The following is a 24180-nucleotide window of genomic DNA, read 5'->3' as shown; positions in this document are numbered from 1 at the left end:
GATTTTTGGGGGTTGGATTTTGGGCCCATTTGGGGTCGGATTTTGGGGCCATTTTTGGTTGGATTTTGGGGCCATTTATGGGAATTTTGGGACCACTTGGGGTTGGATTTAGGGGCCATTTGGGGTTGAATTTTGGGGCCATTTGGGGAGGGACTTTGGGGTTGTTTAGGGGGATTTTAGGAGGTATTTTGGGGCCATTTGGGGTTGGATTTTGGGGTTGTTCAGAGGGATTTTGGGGCCATTTCTGGGCATTTTGGGGCATTTGGGGAGGGATTTTGGGTCCATTTATGGTGATTTTGGGGTTGGATTTTGGGGCCATTTATGGGGATTTTGGGGAGGGATTTTGGGGTTATTTAGGGGATTTTAGGGTTGGATTTTGGAATTGTTTGTGAAGATTTCAGGGAGGGATTTTAGGGCCAGTTTTAGGGATTTTGGGGCCATTTGGGGAGAAATATGGGGTTTTTTTTGTGGGGATTTTGAACCGGTTTGCAGGGATTTTAGGGCATTGGAGGGTTTCAAGGGAAGGGATTTGGGATGCAGGAATTTGGGGAGGGGTCCCGGGGTCCTCACCTCGGCCGATGACCAGCCCACACTTGTGGGTGGGGATTTTGGGCCCATTTATGGGGATTTTTGGGAGGGATTTTGGGGTCATTTGTGGGGATTTTGGGCTTGAGGAATTTGGGGAGGGGTCCCGGGGGTGCTCACCTCGGCCGATGACCAGCCCACACTTGTGGCTGGGGATTTTGGGGCTGTTTGGGGAAGGATTTTGGGGCCATTTCTGGGCATTTTGGGGCATTTTGAGGAGAAATTTTGGGGGATTTTTAACCCGTTTGCAGGGATTTTAGGGAATTTGAGGATTCAAGGGAAGGGATTTGGGCTTGAGGAATTTGGGGAGGGGTCCCGGGGTCCTCACCTCGGCCGATGACCAGCCCACACTTGTGGGTGGGGATTTTGGGGCTGTTTGAGAAGGGATTTTGGGGCCATTTGGGGTTGGATTTTGGGGTAATTTCTGGGGATTTTGGGGTTGTTTGTGGGGATTTTGGGTTATTTAGGGGGATTTTGGGGTTGGATTTTGGGGCCATTTATGGGATTTTGAGGCTATTTGGGGTTGGATTTTGAGGCCATTTATGGGAATTTTGGGGCCATTTGGGGAGGGACTTTGGGGTTATTTAGGGGGATTTTGGGGTTGGATTTTGGGGCCATTTATGGCAATTTTGGGGAGGGATTTTGGGGTCGTTTAGAGGGATTTTGGGGCCATTTATGGGGATTTTGGGGAGGGATTTTTGAGGTCATTTATGGGGATTTTTGGGAGGGATTTTGGGGTTATTTTGGGGCTGTTTGGGGAAGGATTTTGGGGCCATTTCTGGGGATTTTGGGCATTTTGGGGAGAAATTTTGTGGGTTTTTTGTGGGGATTTTTGTTTGCAGGGATTTTAGGGCATTGAGGATTCAAGGGAAGGGATTTGGGCTTGAGGGATTTGGGGAGGGGTCCCGGGGTCCTCACCTCGGCCGATGACCAGCCCACACTTGTGGGTGGGGATTTTGGGGCCATTTGGGGTTGGAATTTGGGGTAATTTCTGGGGATTTTGGGGTTGTTTGGGGTTGGATTTTGGGGCCATTTATGGCAATTTTGGGGTTGGATTTTGGGGCCATTTATGGGAATTTTGAGGCCATTTGGGGTTGGATTTTGGGGCCATTTCTGGGGACTTTGAGGAGGGATTTTGGAGCCATTTGTGGGGATTTTGGGGAGGGATTTTGAGGCCATTTGGGTTGGAATTTGGGGTTGTTCAGGGGGATTTTGGGGCCATTTGGGGAAACTTTTTGGGGTCATTTGTGAGGATTTTGGGGCAATTTTTGGGAGGGATTTTGGGTTTTTTCAGGGAGATTTTGGGGCTTTTTGAGAAGGGATTTTGGGGCCATTTGGGGTTGGATTTTGGGGTTGTTTGTGGGGATTTTGGGGTTATTCAGGGGGATTTTAGGGTTGGATTTTGGGGTTGTTTGGGAAAGGATTTTGGGGCCATTTCTGGGCATTTTGGGATGCAGGAATTTGGGGAGGGGTCCCGGGGGTCCTCACCTCGGCCGATGACCAGCCCACACTTGTGGCTGGGGATTTTGGGGCCATTTGGGGAAACTTTCTGGGGTCGTTTACGGGAATTTTGGGGAGGGATTTTGAGACCATTTGGGGTTGGATTTTGGGGTTGTTTAGAGGGATTTTGGGGCCATTTTTGGTTGGATTTTGGGGCCATTTCTGGGCATTTTGGGGAGAAATTTCGGGGTTTTTTGTGGGGATTTTTAACCCATTTGCAGGGATTTTAGGGCATTGAAGGATCCAAGGGAAGGGATTGGGGATGCAGGAATTTGGGGAGGGGTCCCGGGGTGCTCACCTCGGCCGATGACCAGCCCACACTTGTGGCTGGGGATGGAGAAGGTCATCTCCCCCCCGGGGGGGCCCCAGCTGCCCTGGCCACGCCCCCGGCCACGCCCCCCCGGGGGCAGCCCCGGCCCGGGGGGTCCTGGGGGGCCGCTCTGCAATGTGGGGAGGGGGCGGCACTGAGGGGTGGGACCCCCGGAACTGGGGGGGACACACCCCAAAAACCCCGATTGGCAATGCAATAGGGTGGAAATGGCATTGGAATAACGCAGGAAAGACCCCTCCCCAATTGAAGACCCCTCCCCAAGTTACCCGGAGACTCTGCAAAGCCCCCTCCCCAACTGAAGCCCCCTCCCCAAATTCCCCAAAGCCCCCTCCCCAAATTCCCAAATCTTCTCCAGGTTATCACTGAGGAGTTCAGCCACCCCAAATCCTCTTCCCTAATTGAAGCCCCCTCCCCAAATTCCCCAAAGCCCCCTCCCCAAACTCCCCCAACCTCTATAGGAAAACACTGAAAGGTTTTTCCACCCCAAAGCCCCTTCCCCAATTGAAGCCCCCTCCCCAAATTTCCCCAAATTCCCCAGAGACTCTGCAAAGCCCCCTCCCCAATTGCAGCCCCCTCCCCAAATTCCCACAGCCTCTACAGGAAAACACTGAAAGGTTTTTCCATCCCAAAGCCCCCTCCCCAAATTCCCCCAAACCTCTATAGGAAATCATGGCAGGGTTCAGCCACCCCAAAGCCCCCTCCCCAAATTCCCCACAACCTCTATAGGAAATCACGGCAGGGTTCAGCCACCCCAAAGCCCCCTCCCCCATTTGAAGCCCCCTCCCCAAATTACCCAAAGGCTCTGCAAAGCCCCCTCCCCAAATTCCCCAAAGCCCCCTCCCCAAATTCCCCCAACCTCTATAGGAAATCATGGCAGGGTTCAGCCACCCAAAGCCCCCTCCCCAAATTCCCACAATCTTTATAGGAAATCACTGAAAGGTTTTTCCATCCCCTCCCCAATTGCAGCCCCTCCCCAAATTACCCAGAGACTCTGCAAAGCCCCCTCCCCAAATTCCCAAAGCCCCCTCCCCAAATTCCCACAACCTCTATAGGAAAACACTGAAAGGTTTTTCCACCCTGAAGCCCCCTCCCCAATTGAAGCCCCCTCCCCAAATTCCCCAAACCTCTATAGGAAATCATGGCAGGGTTCAGCCACCCCAAGGCCCCCTCCCCAAATTCCCACAGCCTCTATAGGAAATCACTGAAAGGTTCCTCCATCCCAAAGCCCCCTCCCCAACTGAAGCCCCCTCCCCAAATTCCCCAAACTTCTCCAGGCTATCACTGAGGGGTTCAGCCATCCCAAAGCCCCCTCCCCAATTGCAGCCCCCTCCCCAATTTACCCTCAGGCTCTGCAGCAGCTCGTTGATGATCCCCTGACCCTGAAGCCCCCTCCCCATTGCAGCCCCCTCCCCAATTTACCCTCAGGCTCTGCAGCAGCTCGTTGATGATCCCCACACCCTGAAGCCCCCTCCCCAAATTCCCCATTTACCCTGAGGCTCTGCAGCAGCTCGTTGATGATCCCCCTCCCCATTGAAGCCCCCTCCCCAATTTACCCGCAGGCTCTGCAGCAGCTCGTTGATGATCCCCACAATGTGCAGCCCCCTCCCCAATTGAAGCCCCCTCCCCATTGAAGCCCCCTCCCCAATTTACCCTGAGGCTCTGCAGCAGCTCGTTGATGATCCCCACAAGGTGCAGCCCCCTCCCCAATTGCAGCCCCCTCCCCAAATTCCCATTTACCCTGAGGCTCTGCAGCAGCTCGTTGATGATCCCCTGACCCTGCAGCCCCCTCCCCATTGAAGCCCCCTCCCCAAATTCCCATTTACCCGCAGGCTCTGCAGCAGCTCGTTGCTGATCCCCTGACCCCAAAGCCCCCTCCCCAATTACCCGCAGGCTCTGCAGCAGCTCGTTGATGATCCCCACAATGTGCAGCCCCCTCCCCAATTGAAGCCCCCTCCCCAATTCACCCTCAGGCTCTGCAGCAGCTCGTTGATGATCCCCTGACCCTGCAGCCCCCTCCCCAAATTCCCCAATTTACCCTGAGGCTCTGCAGCAGCTCGTTGATGATCCCCTGACCCTGCAGCCCCCTCCCCACTGAAGCCCCCTCCCCAATTTACCCTCAGGCTCTGCAGCAGCTCGTTGATGATCCCCTGACCCTGAAGCCCCCTCCCCATTGAAGCCCCCTCCCCAATTTACCCGCAGGCTCTGCAGCAGCTCGTTGATGATCCGCGCCGCGTGCTCGCAGCGCTCCGGGGGTCCCATGATGTGAGCGATCTTCTCCGGGCCCGTGCCGTCGTCTGGGAGGGGCAATTTGGGGAGGGGGCTTCAGGTTGGGATGGTCAAAACCCCCTCCTCAAATTCCTCAAATTCCCCAAAGCCCCCTCCTCAAATTCCCACCCGAAATTTCCCAAATTCCCTCATCAAAATTGCATTAATTCCTTAAATTTCCACCCTGCGGCAAAGGAGAAATTTGGGGAGGGGGCTTCAATTGGGGAGGGGGTTTCGAGGTGGGAATGGTCAAAGCCCCCTCCTCAAATTCCCCAAAGCCTCCTCCTCAAATTCCTCAAATTCCTCAAAGCCCCCTCCTCAAATTCCTCAAATTCCCCAAATCCCCCTCCCCAAATTCCCCAAATCCAATTCCCCTCACTCTCAGCATTCCCCCAGCTCTCTCTAAATTGGGGAGGGGTCTCCAATTTGGGGAGGGGTCTCCAATTTGGGGAGGGGTCTCACCCTGCTTGAACTGGATGAGCACGCCGGCGTCGTTCTGGATCTTTTTGATCATTTCCCCAAATCCCCCTCCTCAAATTCCCTAAATCCCCCTCCCCAAATTACTGCAGGCTCTATAGGAAACCATTCAATGGTTCCCTCACCCCAAATCCCCCTCCTCAAATTCCCCAAAGCCCCCTCCTCAATTTCCTCAAGTTCTCCAAATCCCCCTCCTCAAATTCCCCAAAGCCCCCTCCCCAAATTCCCCAAAGACCCCTCCCCAAATTCCCCAAATTCTCCAAATCCCCCTCCTCAAATTCCTCAAATCCCCCTCCCCAAATTCTCCAAATCCCCCTCCCCAAATCCCTCAAATCCCCCTCCCCAAATTCCTCAAATTCCCCAAAGCCCCCTCCCCAAATTCCCCAGTTCTAAGTCCCCAAATCCTCAAATCCCCCTCCTCAAATTCTCCATATCCCCCTCCCCAAATTCCCCAGCTTTAAGTCCCCAAATCCATTTCCCTTCACTCTCAGCATTCCCCCAGTCCTCTCTAATTTGGGGAGGGGTCTCCAATTTGGGGAGGGGTCTCACCCTGCTTGAACTGGATGCGCACGCCGGCGTCGTTCTGGATCTTTTGGATCATTTCCCCAAATCCCCCTCCCCAAATCCCCCTCCCCAAATTCCCTAAATCCCCCTCCCCAAATTACTACAGGCTATATAGGAAACCATTCAATGGTTCCCTCACCCCAAATCCCCCTCCTCAAATTCCTCAAAGCCCCCTCCCCAAATTCCCCAGTTTTAAGTCCCCAAATTCCCCAATTCCCCCATCCCCAGCATTCCCAGCCCTCTCCAATTTGGGGAGGGGTCTCTGGGTGTGGAATTTGGGGAGGGGTCTCACCCTGCTTGAACTGGATTCGCACGCCGGCGTCGTTCTGGATCTTTTGGATCATTTCCCCAAATCCCCCTCCCCAAATTCCTCAAATTCCCCAAATCCCCCTCCCCAAATTCCTCAAATCCCCCTCCCCAAATTCTCCAAATCCCCCTCCCCAAATTCCTCAAATTCTCCAAATCCCCCTCCCCAAATTCCCCAAATCCCCTTCCTCAAATTCTCCAAATTCCCCAAATCCCCTCCCCAAATTCCCCAAATCCCCTCCCCTCCCCAAATTCCTCAAATTCTCCAAAGCCCCCTCCTCAAATTTCCCAAATCCCCCTCCTCAAATTCCCCAAATCCCCCTCCTCAAATTCCTCAAATTCTCCAAATCCCCCTCCCCAAATTCCTCAAATTCCTCAAATCCCCCTCCCCAAATTCCTCAAATTCCCCAAATCCCCCTCCCCAAATTCCCCAGTTTTAAGTCCCAAAATTCCTCAAATCCCCCTCCTCAAATTCCCCAAATTCCCCAGTTTAAAGTCCCCAAATCCCCCTCCCCAAAATCCCCAAATTCCCCAAATCCCCCTCCCCAAATTCCCCAAATTCAATTCCCCTCACTCTCAGCATTGCCCCAGCCCTCTCTAATTTGGGGAGGGGTCTCCAATTTGGGGAGGGGTCTCACCCTGCTTGAACTGGATGCGCACGCCGGCGTCGTTCTGGATCTTTTGGATCATTTCCCCAAATCTCCCCCCCCAAATTCCCCAAATCCCCCTCCCCAAATTCCTCAAATTCCCCAAATCCCCCTCCCCAAATTCCCCAGTTTTAAGTCCCCAAATTCCTCAAATCCCCCTCCCCAAATTCCTCAAATTCCCCAAATCCCCCTCCTCAAATTCCCCTGTTTAAAGTCCCCAAATCCCCCTCCCCAAATTCCTCAAATTCCCCAAATCCCCCTCCCCAAATTCCCCAAATCCCCCTCCCCAAATTCCCCAGTTTTAAATCCCCAAATCCTCAAATCCTCCTCCCCAAATTCCCCAAATCCCCCTCCCCAAATTCCTCAAATTCTCCAAATCCCCCTCCCCAAATTCCCTGTTTAAAGTCCCCAAATCCCCCTCCCCAAATTCTCCAAATCCCCCTTCTCAAATTCTCAAAATCCCCCTCCTCAAATTCCTCAAATTTCCCAAATCCCCCTCCCCAAATTACCCAAATCCCCCTCCCCAAATTCCCCAGTTTTAAGTCCCCAAGTTCCTCAAATCCCCCTCCCCAAATTCCCCAATTTTCCCAAATCCCCCTCCTCAAATTCCCCAGTTCTAAGTCCCCAAATCCTCAACTCCCCCTCCCCAAATTCCCAAATCCCCTCCTCAAATTCCTCAAATTCCCCAAATCCCCCTCCTCAAATTCCCCAAATCCCCCTCCCCAAATTCCTCAAATTCCCCAAAGCCCCCTCCCCAAATTCCCCAGTTTTAAGTCCCCAAATTCCCCAATTCCCCCCATCCCCAGCATTCCCAGCCCTCTCTAATTTGGGGAGGGGTCTCCAATTTGGGGAGGGGTCTCCAATTTGGGGAGGGGGTCTCACCCTGCTTGAACTGGATGCGCACGCCGGCGTCGTTCTGGATCTTTTTGATCATTTCCCCAAATCCCCCTCCCCAAATTCCCAAATCCCCCTCCCCAAAATCCCCAAATTCTCCAAATCCCCCTCCTCAAATTACCCAAATCCCCCTCCTCAAATTCCCCAAAACCCCCTCCCCAAATTCCCCAGTTTTAAGTCCCCAAATTCCCCAAATCCCCCTCCCCAAATTCCCCAAATCCCCCTCCTCAAATTCTCCAAATCCCCCTCCCCAAATTCCTCAAATTCTCCAAATCCCCCTCCCCAAATTACCCAAATCCCCCTCCCCAAATTCCTCAGTTTTAAGTCCCCAAGTTCCTCAAATCCCCCTCCCCAAATTCTCCAAACCCCCCTCCCCAAATTCCTCAAATTCTCCAAAACCCCCTCCCCAAATTCCTCAAATCCCCCTCCCCAAATTCCCCAAATTCCCCCAAATCCCCCTCCTCAAACTCCTCAAATTCCTCAAATCCCCCTCCTCAAATTCCTCAAATTCCCCAAATCCCCCTCCTCAAATTCTCCAAATCCCCCTCCCCAAATTCCCCAGTTTTAAGTCCCCAAATTCCCCAAATCCAATTCCCTCGCTCTCAGCATTCCCCCAGCCCTCTCTAATTTGGGGAGGGGTCTCCAATTTGGGAGGGGTCTCACCCTGCTTGAACTGGATGCGCACGCCGGCGTCGTTCTGGATCTTTTGGATCATTTCCCCAAATCCCCCTCCCCAAATTCCCCAAAGCCCCCTCCCCAAATTCCCCAGTTTTAAGTCCCCACATCCTCAACTCCCCCTCCTCAAATTCCCCAAATCCCCCTCCCCAAATTCCTCAAATTCCCCAAATCCCCCTCCTCAAATTCCTCAAATTCTCCAAAGCCCCCTCCCCAAATTCCCCTGTTTAAAGTCCCCAAATCCCCTTCCCCAAAATCCCCAAATTCCTCAAATCCCCCTCCCCAAATTCCTCAAATTCCTCAAATCCCCCTCCCCAAATTCCCCAGTTCTAAGTCCCCAAATTCCTCAAATCCCCCTCCCCAAATTCCTCAAATTCCTCAAATCCCCCTCCCCAAATTCCTGTTTGAAGTCCCCAAATCCCCCTCCCCAAATCCTTCAAATCCAATTCCCTTCACTCTCAGCATTCCCCCAGCTCTCTCTAATTTGGGGGAGGGGTCTCTGTGGGTGTCTCTAAATTTGGGAGGGGTCTCTGGGTGTGGAATTTGGGGAGGGGTCTCACCCTGCTTGAACTGGATGCGCACGCCGGCGTCGTTCTGGATCTTTTTGATCATTTCCCCAAATCCCCCTCCCCAAATCCCTCAAATCCCCCTCCTCAAATTCTCCAAATCCCCCTCCTCAAATTCCCCAAATTCCTCAAATCCCCCTCCCCAAAATCCTCAAATTCCCCAAAGCCCCCTCCTCAAATTCCCCAAATCCCCCTCCCCAAATTCCCCAAATTCTCCAAATCCCCCTCCCCAAAATCCTCAAATTCCCCAAATCCCCCTCCCCAAATTACTCAAATCCCCCTCCCCAAATTCCTCAAATTCCCCAAATCCCCCTCCCCAAATTCTCCAAATCCCCCTCCCCAAATTCTCCAAATCCATTTCCCCTCACTCTCAGCATTCCCCCAGCCCTCTCTAAATTGGGGAGGGGTCTCTGGGTGTGGAATTTGGGGAGGGGTCTCACCCTGCTTGAACTGGATGCGCACGCCGGCGTCGTTCTGGATCTTTTTGATCATTTCCCCGCTGCGGCCGATGACGACCCCGACCGAGTGACGCGGCACCGGCACCTGGGGGGGAATTTGGGGAGGGGGCTCGGGGTCAGACCCCTCCTCAAATTAAAGGGGAGGGGGAGGAAAACATTGGGATTTTTTGGAGGGAAAAAATCGGGGAAAATTTGGGGTTTTGGGGTGAAAAATGGGATTTTTTGGGGTTTTTTTGCATTTTAAAATTGGATTTTTCAATGTAAAAAATGGGGTTTTTGGGCGTTAAAAATTGGATTTTTTTGTGGTGAAAAATGGGATTTTTTTGGGGTTTTTTTGCATTTTAAAATTGGATTTTTCAAGGTAAAAAATGGGGTTTTTCAGCATTAAAAATTGGATTTTTTGTGGTGAAAAAGGAGATTTTTGGGGTGATTTTTGGAGTGTTTTTGGGGTGATTTCTAGATTAATTTTGGGGTGATTTGAGGGTAATTTCAGGGTAATTTTGGTGTGATTTGGGGGTGAAAAAAGGAGATTTTTGGGGTAATTTTGGGGTGATACTGGAGGTGAATTAAGTTTGATTTTGGGGTCATTTGGGGATGAAAAAAGGAGATTTTTGGGGTGATTTTGGGGTGATTTTGGAGGTGAATTAAGTTTGATTTGGGGGTGAAAAAAGGATTTCTGGGGTGATTTTGGGGTAATTTTGGAGATGAATTAAATTTGATTTGGGGGTGACAAAAGGAGATTTTTGGGGTGATTTTTGGGGTAATTTCGGGGCGATTTTGGGTTGATTTGGGGGTGAAAAAAGGAGATTTTTGGAGCGTTTTTGGTGTAATTTCTAGACTAATCTTGGATAATTTCTAGACGAATTTTGGGATGATTTCAGGGTGATTTCAGGGTAATTTTGGGATGATTTCAGGGTAATTTTAGGGTGATTTTGGGGTGATTTGGGGGTGAAAAAAGGAGATTTTTGGGGTGATTTTTGGGGTAATTTCTAGACTAATTTTGACGTGATTTCAGGGTAATTTGAGGTGATTTTGGGGGTGAAAAAAGGAGATTTTTGGGGTGATTTTTGGAGCGTTTTTGGGTGATTTCTAGATTAATTTTGGGGTGATTTGAAGGTAATTTGAGGGTAATTTTGGGGTGATTTGAGGGTAATTTGAGGGTAATTTCTAGATTAATTTTGGGGTGATTTGAGGGTAATTTTGGGTGATTTCAGGGTAATTTTAGGGTGATTTCTAGATTAATTTTGGGGTGATTTTGGGGGTGAAAAAAGGAGATTTTTGGGGTAATTTTGGGTTGATTTTGGGGTGAAAAAGGAGATTTTTGGGGTGATTTTTGGAGCGTTTTTGGGGTAATTTCTAGACTAATTTTTGCGATGATTTCAGGGTGATTTGAGGGTAATTTTAGGGTGATTTTGGGGTAATTTTGGGGTAATTTCTAGATTAATTTTGGGGTGATTTGGGGTAATTTTGGGGTGATTTCAGGGTGATTTTGGGGTGATTTTGGGGTGATTTCTAGATTATTTTGGGGTAATTTCTAGACTAATTTTGGGGTGATTTTAGGGTAATTTCAGGGTGATTTTGGGGTGATTTGGGGGTGAAAAAAGGAGATTTTTGGGGTGATTTTTGGAGCGTTTTTGGGGTAATTTCTAGACTAATTTTGGGATGATTTCAGGGTAATTTTAGGGTAATTTTGGAGTGATTTGAGGGTAATTTTGGGATGATTTTGGAGCGTTTTTGGGTAATTTCTAGACTAATTTTGAGGTGATTTGAGGGTAATTTTGGGTGATTTCAGGGTAATTTTGGGGTGATTTTTGGAGTGTTTTTGGGGTGATTTTTGGAGCATTTTTGGGGTAATTTCTAGACTAATTTTGGGATGATTTCAGGGTGATTTTGGGATGATTTCAGGGTAATTTCAGGGTAATTTCAGGGTAATTTTAGGGTGATTTTGGGGGTCTCACTCACGTCGATGCCCCCTCCCAGGCGAGCTCCGTAATCCGAGCGATCCCCGAATCTCCCTGGTCCCGCTCCCTCAGGATGTCCAGCACCATCTCACAGGCTTGCTGCCAATGGGGCAGCTTTGGGGTGAATTTGGGGTTTTTTGGGAATTTTTTGGGATTTTTTTTGGGATTTTTTGGGGTTTTTTCTCACCTGCACTTTGTAGGCTCCCCAATGATCCGCAGGGGTTTGTCCACGTTGGTGTTTTGGGAACCGTCTTGGATCAGGATCATTTTGACTCCTGCTCGTTCCTGAAAGGGTTAAAAAATGAATTCTCACCCCAAAATGATCCTAAATCCCCTCTAAAGGTTCCTAAATCCCCTCTAAACCTCCTCAAATTCCCTCTAAATGATCCTAACTCCCCTCTACATGTTTCTAAATCCCCTCTAAACCTCACTAAATCCCCTCTAAGTGTTCCTAAATCCCCTCTAAACGTTCCTAAATCCCCTCTAAACGTTCCTAAATCCCCTCTAAATGTTCCTAAATCCCCTCTAAATGTTCCTAAATCCCCTCTAATGCTCCTAAATCCCTTCTAAACATTCCTAAATCCCCTCTAAACCTCCTTAAACTCCCTCCAAATGTCCCTAAATCCCCTCTAAATGTGCCTAAATCCCTTCTAATTGTTCCTAAATCCCATCTTAACGTTCCTAAATCTCCTCTAAAGGTTCCTAAATCCCTTTTAAATGTCCCTAAATCCCCTCAAAACGTTCCTAAATCTCCTCTAAAGGATCCTAAGTCATCTCTAAATGTTCCTAAATCCCCTCTAAATGTTCCTAAATCTCCTATAAAGGTTCCTAAATCACCTCTAAATGTTCCTAAACCTCCTCAAATCTCCCTAATCCTCCTCAAACCTCCCCTAAATGTGCCTAAATCTCCTCTAAAGGTTCCTAAATCCCTTCTAAACGTGCCTAAATCCGCTCTAAACGTTCCTAAGTCATCTCTAAATGTTCCTAAATCCCCTCTAAATGTTCCTAAATCCCTTCAAATCCCCTCTAAACCTCCCTAAATCTCTCTAAATGTTCCTAAATCCCCTCTAAACCCCCCTAAATCCCCTCTAAACGTCCGTAAACCTCATCTAAATGTCCCTAAATCCCTTCTAAATGCCCCTAAATCTCCTCAAACCTTCCCTAAACCTCCCCAAATCCCTTCCAAACGTTCCTAAATCCGCTCAAATTGTTCCTAAATCTCCTCCGAACGTTCCTAAATCTCCTCATATCGCCCCTAAACCTCCCCAAATCCATCCCAAACCTCTCCAAATCCCCTCTAAATGCCCCAAAACCCCTTTTAATTCCCAGCCCAGGTGATTTGGGCGCACCTGGAGCTGTTTGAGGTCTCCCCTCCCTTGCCGATGACCAGGCCGGCCTTGCCCGCGGGGATCATCAGCTCCTGAACGCTCCTAAACCCCCTCTAATGCTCCTAAATCCCTCTAAACCTCCTCAAACTCCCTCCAAATGTTCCTAAATCCCTTCTTAATGTTCCTAAATCCGCTCTAAATCTCCTCAAACTCCCTCCAAACGTTCCTAAATCCCCTCTAAATGTTCCTAAATCACCTCTAAACGTGCCTAAATCCCTTTCAAATGTCCTTAAATCCTCTCGAAATGTTCCTAAACCTCCTCTAATGTTCCTAAATCCCCTCTAAACATTCCTAAACCCCCTCTAAATGCTCCTAAATCCCTCTAAAGGTGCCTAAATCACCTCTAAAAGTTCCTAAATCCCCTCAAATCCATCCCAAATCACCTCAGACCTTCCCTAAACCTCCCAAACCTCCTCTAAACGTTCCTAAATCACCTCAAAGTGTCCCTAAACCTCCTCTTAATGTTCCTAAATCCCTTCTAAACGTGTCTAAATCCGCTCTGAACGTTCCTAAATCCCCTCAAACCTTCACTAAACCTTCCCAAATCACCTCTAAAGGCTCCTAAATCCCCTCAAATCCCCTCTAAATGGCCCAAAACCCCTGCTAAACTCTGGCCAAGGTGATTTGGGCGCACCTGGAGCTGTTTGAGGTCTCCCCGCCCTTGCCGATGACCAGGCCGGCCTTGCCCGCGGGGATCATCAGCTCCTGAACGCTCCTAAATCTCCTCTAATGCTCCTAAATCCCCTCTAAACCTGCTCAAATTCCCTCCAAATGTTCCTAAATCCCTTCTAAATGTCCCTAAATCCCCTCTAAACGTTCCTAAATCCCTTCTAAATGTTCCTAAGTCATCTCTAAATGTTCCTAAATCCCCTGTAAACCTCCCTAAATACCACCTTAATGTTCCTAAATCTCCTCTAAACGTTCCTAAATCCCTTCTAAATGTCCCTAAATCCTCTCAAAACGTTCCTAAATCCTCTCTAAATGCTCCTAAATCCCTTCTAAACGTTCCTAAATCCCCTCTAATGCTCCTAAATCCCTTCTAAATGTGCCTAAATCCCCTGCAAATGTTCCTAAATCCCTTCGAATATTCCTAAATCTCCTCTAAATGCTCCTAAATCCCCTCTAAATGTTCCTAAATCCCCTCTAAACCCCCCTAAATCCCCTCTAAACGTCCATAAATCTCCTCTAAATGTGCCTAAATCCCCTCTAAACGTTCCTAAATCCCCTCTAATGTTCCTAAATCCCTTTTGAATGTTCCTAAATCCTCTCTCAACAATCCTAAATCCCCTCTGAATGTTCCTAAACCTCCCCAAATCTCTTCTAAATGTTCCTAAATCCCCTCTAAACCTCCCTAAAACCCCTCCAAGTGTTCCTAAATCACCTCTAAATGTTCCTAAATCCCCTCAAATCCCCCCTAAACCTCCTCAAATCTCTCCCAAACCTCCCCAAACTTCCTCTAAACCTCCCTAAATCCCCTCTAAATGCTCCTAAATCTCCTCTAAACCTCCCTAAACCCTCTCTAATCCACTCTAAACCTCACCAAATCCATTCCAAATGTTCCTAAATCCCCTCGAAACGTCCCTAAATCCCACCTAAATGTTCCTAAATCTGCTCTAAAGGTTCCTAAATCCCCTCTAAAGGTGCCTAAATCCCTTCTAAACGTTCCTAAATCTCCTCTAATGCTCCTAAATCCCTTCTAAACCTTCTCAAATCCCCTCTAAATGTTCCTAAATCCCCTCTAAACCACCCAAATCCATCCCAAACCTCCCCAAATCCATCCCAAATCTCACTTTTAACCCCGTGCCCAGGTGATTTGGGCGCACCTGGAGCTGTTTGAGGTCTCCCCTCCCTTGCCGATGACCAGGCCGGCCTCGCCCGCGGGGATCATCAGCTCCTGCACAGCCCCTGAACCTCCTCTAAAGGCTCCTAAATCCGCTCTAAACCTCCCTAAATCTCCTCTAAATGTTCCTAAATCCTCTAAGATCGCTCCTAAACCTCCTCAAATCCCTCCCAAACCTCCTCAAACCTTCACTAAACCTCCCCAAATGTCCTCTAAATGTTCCTATATCTTCTCTTAATTATCCTAAATCCCCTCTAAATGCTCCTAAATCCGCTCTAAACGTTCCTAAATCCCCTCTGAATGTTCCTAAATCCCCTCTAAACGTTCCTAAATCCCCTCTAAATGTGTCTAAATCTCCTCTAAACATTTCTAAGTCATCTCTAACTGCCCCTAAATCCTCTCTAAAGTTTCCTAAACCACCTCTAAACGTTCCTAAATCCCCTCAGATCCCCCCAAAACCTTCTCAAATCCCCTCTAAATGTTCCTAAATCCCTTCAAAACATTCCTAAATCCCCTCTAAATGTGCCTAAATCCCCTCAAACCTTCACTAAACCTTCCCAAACCTCCTCTAAATGCTCCTAAATCTCCTCTAAACCTCCCTAAACCCTCTCTAATCCACTCTAAACCTCCCCAAATCCTTTCTAAACGTGCCTAAATCCACTCTAAATGTTCCTAAACCCCCTCTGAATCTTCCTAAATCTCTTCTAAAGGTTCCTAAATCCCCTCTAAACCTCCTCAAATCCCCTCTAAAGGTTCCTAAATCCCCTCTAAACCTCCTCAAATCCCCTCTAAATGTGCCTAAATCCCCTCTAAAGGTGCCTAAATCACCTCTAAACATTCCTAAGTCCCCTCAAATCGCCCCTAAACCTCCCCAAATCCCCTCTAAACGTCCATAAACCTCCTCTAAGTGTTCCTAAATCCCTTCTAAACGTCCCTAAACCGCGTCTAAATGTTCCTAAATCCCCTCTAAATGTTCCTAAATCCCCTAAGATCGCCCCTAAACCTCCCCAAATCCATCCCAAACCTTCTCAAACCTTCACTAAACCTCCCCAAACCTCCTCTAAACGTTCCTAAATCCCTTCTGAATGTTCCTAAATCCCCTCTAAATGTTCCTAAACCTCCTCTAAACACCCCTAAACCTCCTTTAATGTTCCTAAATCCCTTCTGAATGTTCCTAAGTCCCTTCTAAACGTTCCTAAACCCCCTCAAATCCCCTCCAAATGCCCCAAAACCCCTTTTAATTCCCAGCCAAGGTGATTTGGGCGCACCTGGAGCTGTTTGAGGTCTCCCCGCCCTTGCCGATGACCAGGCCGGCCTTGCCCGCGGGGATCATCAGCTCCTGCACGGCCCCTAAACCCCCTGAACCTCCTCTAATGCTCCTAAATCCCCTCTAAACCTCCTCAAATTCCCTCCAAATGTTCCTAAATCCCTTCTAAATGTCCCTAAATCCTCTCTAAACGTCCCTAGACCTCCTCTAATGTTCCTAAATCACCTCAAAACATTCCTAAATCTCCACTAAACGTTCCTAAATCTCCTCTAAATGCTCCTAAATCATCTCTAAAGGTTCCTAAATCCCCTCTAAACCTCCCTAAATCTCCTCTAAATGTGCCTAAATCCCCTAAGATCACTTCTAAACCTCCCCAAATCCATTCCAAACCACCTCCAAATCTCCTCTAAACGCTCCTAAATCACCTCTAAATGTCCCTAAATCCCTTCTAAACCACCCAAATCCATCCCAAACCTCCCCAGATCTCACTGAAACCTCACAAAAACTGCAGCCCAGATGATTTGGGCGCACCTGGAGCTGTTTGATGGTCTCCCCTCCCTTGCCGATGACCAGGCCGGCCTTGCCCGCGGGGATCATCAGCTCCTGAACGCTCCTAAACCTCCTGAACCTCCTCTGATGCTCCTAAATCCCCTCTAAACCTCCTCAAATTCCCTCCAAATGTTCCTAAATCCCTTCTAAATGTTCCTAAGTCATCTCTAAATGTTCCTAAATCCCCTCTAAACGTTCCTAAATCCCTTCTAAATGTTCCTAAGTCATCTCTAAATGTTCCTAAATCCCCTGTAAACCTCCCTAAATACCACCTTAATGTTCCTAAATCTCCTCTAAACGTTCCTAAATCCCTTCTAAATGTCCCTAAATCCTCTCAAAACGTTCCTAAATCCCCTCTAATGCTCCTAAATCCCTTCTAAATGTGCCTAAATCCCCTGCAAATGTTCCTAAATCCCTTCGAATATTCCTAAATCTCCTCTAAATGCTCCTAAATCCCCTCTAAATGTTCCTAAATCCCCTCTAAACCCCCCTAAATCCCCTCTAAACGTCCATAAACCTCGTCTAAATGTTCCTAAATCCCCTCTAAACCTCCCTAAATCTCCTCTAAATGTGCCTAAATCCCCTCTAAACGCTTCTAAATTCCCTCTAATGTTCCTAAATCCCCTCTGAATGTTCCTAAACCTCCCCAAATCTCTTCTAAATGTTCCTAAATCCCCTCTAAACCTCCCTAAAACCCCTCCAAGTGTTCCTAAATCCTCTCTAAATGTTCCTAAATCCCCTCAAATCCCCCCTAAACCTCCTCAAATCCCTCCCAAACCTCCCCAAACTTCCTCTAAACCTCCCTAAATCCCCTCTAAATGCTCCTAAATCTCCTCTAAACCTCCCTAAACCCTCTCTAATCCACTCTAAACCTCCCCAAATCCATTCCAAATGTTCCTAAATCCCCTCGAAACGTCCCTAAATCCCACCTAAATGTTCCTAAATCTGCTCTAAAGGTTCCTAAATCCCCTCTAAAGGTGCCTAAATCCCTTCTAAACGTTCCTAAATCTCCTCTAATGCTCCTAAATCCCTTCTAAACCTTCTCAAATCCCCTCTAAATGTGCCTAAATCCCCTCTAAACCACCCAAATCCCTCCCAAACCTCCCCAAATCTCACTGAAACCTCACAAAGACTTTGACCAAGGTGATTTGGGCGCACCTGGAGCTGTTTGATGGTCTCGCCGCCCTTGCCGATGACCAGCCCGGCCTTGCCCGCGGGGATCATCAGCTCCTGAACGCTCCTAAACCTCCTCTGATGCTCCTAAATCCCCTCAAATCCTCTCTAAACCTCCCCAAATCCATCCCAAACCCCTCCCAAGCTTTGACCAAGGTGATTTGGGCGCACCTGGAGCTGTTTGAGGTCTCCCCGCCCTTGCCGATGACCAGCCCGGCCTTGCCCGCGGGGATCATCAGCTCTTGCACGGCCCCTGAACCCCCTAAATCCCTTCTAAAGGTTCCTAAATCCCCTAAGATCGCTCCTAAACCTCCCTAAACCCCTCCAAACCCCGTGCCCAGGTGATTTGGACGCACCTGGAGCTGTTTGATGGTCTCCCCTCCCTTGCCGATGACCAGGCCGGCCTTGCCCGCGGGGATCATCAGCTCCTGAACGCTCCTAAACCTCCTCTAATGCTCCTAAATCCCCTCTAAACCTCCCTAAATCTCCTCTAAATGTTCCTAAATCCCCTCAGATCTCCCCTAAACCTCCTCAAATCCCTCCCAAACCTCCTCAAATCTTCCGTAAACCTCCCCAAATCCCTTCTAAACCTCCCTAAATCCGCTCTCAACGTTCCTAAATCACCTCTAAAGGTGCCTGAATCTCCTCTAAACCTTCCTAAATCCCCTCTAAATGTCCCTAAATCTTCTTTACAGGTTCCTAAACCCCCTCTAAATGTGCCTAAATCCCCTCAAATCCCCCCAAAACCTTCTCAAATCCCCTCTAAATGTTCCTAAATCCCCTAAGATCGCTCCTAAACCTCCCTAAACCCCCCCAAACCCCGTGCCCAGGTGATTGAGGCGCACCTGGAGCTGTTTGAGGTCTCCCCGCCCTTGCCGATGACCAGGCCGGCCTTGCCCGCGGGGATCATCAGCTCCTGAACGCTCCTAAACCCCCTAAATCCCTTCTAAAGGTTCCTAAATCCCCTCTAAACCTCCCCAAATCCCCTCTAAATGCTCCTAAATCCCTTCTAAATGTTCCTAAATCTCCTCTAAATTATCCTAAATCCCCTCTACATGTTCCTAAATCCCCTCTAAACCTCCCTAAATCCCCTCTAAAGGTTCCTACATCCCCTCTAAACACCCCTAAACCTCCTCTAATGTTCCTAAATCCCTTCTTAAAGTTCCTAAATCCTTTCTAATGTTCCTAAATCACCTCTAAACGTGCCTAAATCCCTTCTAAAGGTGCCCTAAATCCCCTCTAAACCTCCCTAAACCTCTTCAAACCTCCCCAAATCTCTTCTAAATGTTCCTAAATCCCCTCTAAACCTCCCCAAATTGATTTGAAACATTCCTAAATCCCCTCAAAATGTTCCTAAATCACCTCCAACCCCCTCTAAACCTCCCCAAATCCCCCCGAAACCTCCCCAAATCCCCTCTAAATGCCCCAAAACCCCTCCTAGGCTTTGGCCCAGGTGATTTAGGCGCACCTGGAGCTGTTTGATGGTCTCTCCTCCCTTGCCGATGACCAGGCCGGCCTTGCCCGCGGGGATCATCAGCTCCTGAACGCTCCTAAACCTCCTCTAATGCTCCTAAATCCCCTCTAAAGGTGCCTAAATCCCCTCTAAACCTCCCCAAATCTCACTGAAACCTCACAAAAACTCTGACCAAGGTGATTTAGGCGCACCTGGAGCTGTTTGATGGTCTCCCCTCCCTTGCCGATGACCAGGCCGGCCTTGCCCGCGGGGATCATCAGCTCCTGAACGGCCCCTGAACCCCCTGAACCTCCTCTGGTGCTCCTAAATCCCCTCTAATGCTCCTAAATCTCCTCTAAATGTGCCTAAATCCCTTCTAATGTTCCTAAATCCCTTCTAAACGTGCCTAAATCCCCTAAGATCGCTTCTAAACCTCCCTAAATCCATCCCAAACCTTCTCCAAAGCTCCCCAAATCTCCTCTAAATGCTCCTAAATCACCTCTAAATGTTCCTAAATCTCCTCTTAATGTTCCTAAATCTCTTCTAAATGTTCCTAAATCACCTCTAAACCTCCCTAAATCCCATCTAAATGTTCTTATATCTCCTCTAAAGGATCCTAAATCCCCTCTAAATGTTCCTAAGTCTCCTCTAAAGGATCCTAAATCACCTCTACGTGTTCCTAAATCACCTCAAATCCATCCCAAACCACCTCAGACCTTCCCTAAACCTCCTCAAATCCCCTCAAAACCACTCAATTCCATCCCAAATCTCACTGAAACCTCACAAAAACTTTGACCAAGGTGATTTAGGCGCACCTGGAGCTGTTTGATGGTCTCTCCTCCCTTGCCGATGCCCAGGCCGGCCTTGCCCGCGGGGATCATCAGCTCCTGAACGCTCCTAAACCCCCTAAATCCCTTCTAAAGGTTCCTAAATCCCCCCTAAACCCCCCAAACTCCCCCAAAACCCCTGCTAAACTCTGGCCAAGGTGATTTAGGCGCACCTGGAGCTGTTTGATGGTCTCCCCGCCCTTGCCGATGACCAGGCCGGCCTTGCCCGCGGGGATCATCAGCTCCTGAACGCTCCCGGTGCCGTTGGCGGCGTCGGGGAAGGGACCCGGGGGACCCCCCCGGCCCCGGGACACGATGTCGTCCAGAAGGGCCTTGGCCTTCCTGGGGACGAGGAGATTTAGGAACATTGAGGGGATTGGAGAGGATTTAGGAACATTTGGGGGGATTTTGGGGGATTTAGGAACATTTTGGGGGGGTTTAAATGGGATTTTAGGGGGATTTAGGGGGGTTCTGTTGTCCAGCAGCACCTTGGCCTTCCTGGGGACAAGGGGGTTTAGGAGCATTGAGGGGTTTTGAGGGGATTTTGGGGGATTTAGGAGCATTTTTGAGGGGATTTTGGGGGGGTTTAAATGGGATTTTAGTGGGGTTTGAGGAGACTTGGGGGGAATTTGGGGGAGGTTTAGGGGGGTTCTGTAGGTCAGAAGGGCCTTGGCTTTCCTGGGGACGAGGGGGTTTAGGAGCATTGAGGGGATTTAGGAGCATTTTGGGAGGGTTTAAATGGGATTTTAGTGGGGTTTGAGGAGGTTTGGGGGGGTTCTGTAGGTCAGAAAGGCCTTCCTGGGGACGAGGGGATTTAGGAGCATTTTGGGGGGGGTTTAAATGGGATTTTAGGGGATTTGAGAAGATTTAGGGAAAATTTCGGGGTCCCCACCCCAATTTCGGGGTCTCTAAAAGGGTCCCCCACCCCAATTTCAGGGTCCCCACCCCAAATTTCGGGGTCTCCCACCCCAATTTCAGGATCATTTTGGGGTCCCTAGGGAGGATTTTGGGGTCCCCCACCCCAATTTCGGGGTCCCCCTCCCCAATTTGGGGGTCCCCACCCCAATTTGGGGACCCCCACCCCAATTTCGGGGTCCCCCACCCCAATTTCGGGGTCCCCCTCCCCAATTTGGGGGTCCCCCACCCCAATTTTGGGATCATTTTGGGGTCCCCTCCCCAATTTCGGGTTCCCCAACCCCAATTTTGGGGTAGCCAGAACCATTTTGGGGTCTCTAAAAGGCTCCCCCTCCCCAATTTGGGGTTCCCCCACCCCAAATTTAGGGGACCCCCACCCAAATTTGGGGGTCCCCAGAACCATTTTGGGGTCTCTAAAAGGGTCCCCCACCCCAATTTTGGGGTCCCCAATCCCAATTTCTGTGTCCCCACCCCAATTTTGGGATCATTTTGGTGTCCCTAGGGAGGATTTTGGGGTCACTAAAAGGGTCCCAACCCCAATTTCAGGGTCCCCAACTCCAATTTCAGGGTCCCCAGAGTGATTTTGGGGTCTCTAAAAGGGTCCCCACCCCAATTTCGGGGTCCCCCTCCCCAATTTGGGGTCCCCACCCCCAATTTCGGGATCATTTTGGTGTCCCTAGGGAGGATTTTGGGGTCCCCCACCCCAATTTCGGGGTCCCCATCCCCAATTTCAGGGTCCCCCACCCAAATTTTGGGGTCCCCAGAACCATTTTGGGGTCACTAAAAGCGTCCCCCACCCCATTTTGGGGGTCCCAACCCCAATTTCGGGGTCCCCAGGGTGATTTTGGGGTCTCTAAAACGGTCCCAACCCCAATTTCGGGGTCCCCCTCCCCAATTTCGGGGTCCCCCCAACCCCAATTTTGGGATCATTTTGGGGTCCCTAGGGAGGATTTTGGGGTCTCCATGGTGATTTTGGGGTCACTAAAAGGGTCCCCAACCCCAATTTCAGGGTCCCCCTCCCCAATTTCGGGGTCCCCCACCCCAATTTCAGGATCCCCAACCCCAATTTCGGGGTCCCTCTCCCCAATTTGGGGGTCCCCAACCCCATTTTGGTGGTCCCTAACCCCAATTTCGGGGTCTCCAGGGTGATTTTGGGGTCTCTAAAAGGGTCCCCAACCCCAATTTTAGGGTCCCCAACCCCAATATTAAGGACCCCCACCCCAATTTAGGGATTTCCAGGATAATTTTGGGGTCACTAAAAGGGTCCCCAACCCCAATTTGAGGGTCCCCAAAACCATTTGGGGGTCCCTAGGGTGATTTTGGGGTCTCTAAAAGGGTCCCAACCCCAATTTCGGAGTCTCCAACCCCAATTTTGGGGTCCCCAAAACCATTCTGGGGTCTCCAGGGTGATTTGGGGGTCACTAAAAGGGTCCCCCACCCCAATTTCGGGGTCCCCCACCCCAATTTCGGGATCATTTTGGGGTCCCTAGGGAGGATTTCGGGGTCCTCCACCCCAATTTGGGGGTCCCCTCCCCAGTTTGGGTCCCCACTCACTGCACGGCCTCGGGTGACCCCGTCAGGGACACGCTCCGTTCGGGCAGCCCGCCGCTGTCTGGGGGCACAAATGGGGGTTCAGGGGGGTCCCCCCAAATTTTTGGGGTGAATTTTCCCCAATTTGGGGTTTTGGTGAGATTTGCACTTTGCACCCCGAGTCCTGCTGGATTTTGTTGATTTGTTCCCCCCCTCGGCCGATGACTGAAAAAAGGAAATTTTGGGGTTTTTGGGAGGGTCCCCAAAAATTTAAAAATCTCTGGGACCACCCCCCAAATTCTTGGGAACCCCAAACCCCAAATTCATCCCAAAATGCCCCTCAAAATCCCCAAAAAGCCCCAAATTATCCCCCAAAATGGGGTTTGGGGGGGGTCCCCAAAAATTTAAAAATCCCTGGGACCACCCCCCAAATTCTTGGGGGAGCCCCCAAACCCCAAATTCATCCCAAAATCCCCCCAAAAAGCCCCAAATTATCCCCAAAAATCCCAAAAATGACCCTAAATGGGATTTGGGGGGGTCCCCAAAATTTAAAAATCCCTGGGACCACCCCCCAAAGTCTTGGGATCCCAAACCTAAAATTCCCTCAAAATTCATCCCAAAATCCCTCAAAAACCCCAAAATTCCCCCCAAAAAAACCCAAAATTCCACCCAAAAAACCCAAAATTCCACCCAAAAATCCCAAATAACCCTAAATGGGATTTGGGGGGGGGGCCCCAAAATTCCACAAAGTTTTGGGACCACCCCCCCAAATTCTTGGGAGCCCCAAACTCAAAATTCCCTCCAAAATTCATCCCAAAATCCACCCCAAAATTCACCCAAAAACCCCAAAATTCCCCAAAAAACCCAAAATTCCCCCCAAAAATCCCAAAATGGCCCTAAATGGGGTTTGGGGGGTCCCCCAAATCCCCTGGGACCCACCAAAATCCCCCCAAAATCGCCCCCAGACTCACTGAGGCCGACCATGCCGTCAGGTACCCGGTACTCTCTGTCACCGTCGTCCTGGGGAGCCAAAAAAATCCCATAAATATCCCAAAAATGCCCCAAAACCCTCCCAAAATCTCATAAAAATCACCCCAAAAAATTCCCATAAAACTGCCCCAAAATTCCCATAAAATGCTCCCAAATTCCCATAAAAATCGCCCCAAAAAACCTCATTAAACTGCCCAAAAATTCCCATAAAACCCCATTAAAAACCCCATAAAACCATCCCTAAACCACCCAAAAATTCCAACAAATATTCCCACAAAAATTCCCAGAAAACCCCATTAAAAACCACATTAAACCCCCATTAAAAACCCTCCCTAAACCACCAAAAAATTCCCACAAAAATTCCCATAAAACCCCATTAAAAACCACCCAAAAATTCCCACAAAAATTCCCATAAAACCCATAAAATCCTCTAAAACCCTCCAAAATTCCCCCAAAAATTCCCACAAAAATTCCCATAAAACCCCATTAAAAACCCCATAAAACCCCATTAAAACCCCCCCAAAAATGCCCATAAAACCCCATAAAAATTCCCATAAAACCCTCCCTAAACCACCCAAAAATTCCCACAAAAATTCCCATAAAACCCCATTAAAACACCCTAAAACCTCCCCAAAATCCCATAAAAATCTCCCCAACAAAACCCCATAAAACCCCAAAAAAATTCCCATAAAACCTCATTAAAAACCCCATTAAACCCTCCCTAAACCTCCCAAAAATTCCCATAAAAATTCCTATAAAACCCCATTAAAAACCCCATAAACCACCCAAAAATTCCCCCAAAAATTCCCATAAAACCCCATTAAAACCCCATAAAACCCTCCCTAAATTATCCAAAAACTCCCCCAAAATTCCCATAAAACCCTCCCTAAACCACCCAAAAATTCCCATAAAACCCCATAAAAATTCCCATAAAACCCTCCCTAAACCACCCAAAATTCCCCAAAAAATTCCCATAAAACCCCATTAAAACCCTCCCTAAACCATCAAAAAATTCCCCC

The 24180-nt window shown here is 49.0% G+C and overlaps 1 protein-coding gene across 1 annotated transcript in view; it reads right to left on the bottom strand.

Moving 5' to 3' along the window:
• Positions 1-2291: 2291 nt before the first annotated feature.
• The window catches only part of LOC141725985 (far upstream element-binding protein 2-like), a 29757-nt gene continuing 7868 nt past the window's right edge, over positions 2292-24180 (bottom strand). Inside the window, 10 exon segments of the mRNA XM_074530150.1 lie at positions 2292-2525; positions 4610-4710; positions 9251-9353; positions 11231-11280; positions 11283-11331; positions 11419-11514; positions 19900-20068; positions 22196-22257; positions 22329-22396; positions 23143-23175. Coding sequence (XP_074386251.1) covers positions 2292-2525; positions 4610-4710; positions 9251-9353; positions 11231-11280; positions 11283-11331; positions 11419-11514; positions 19900-20068; positions 22196-22257; positions 22329-22396; positions 23143-23175 — 965 coding nt within the window.

Source organism: Zonotrichia albicollis, chromosome 32 (genome assembly GCF_047830755.1).
Source record: "Zonotrichia albicollis isolate bZonAlb1 chromosome 32, bZonAlb1.hap1, whole genome shotgun sequence".
Taxonomy (NCBI): Eukaryota; Metazoa; Chordata; class Aves; order Passeriformes; family Passerellidae; genus Zonotrichia; species Zonotrichia albicollis.
The sequence above is the reverse complement of the archived record's forward strand: the minus strand, read 5'-3'. Positions and strand labels throughout refer to the sequence as shown.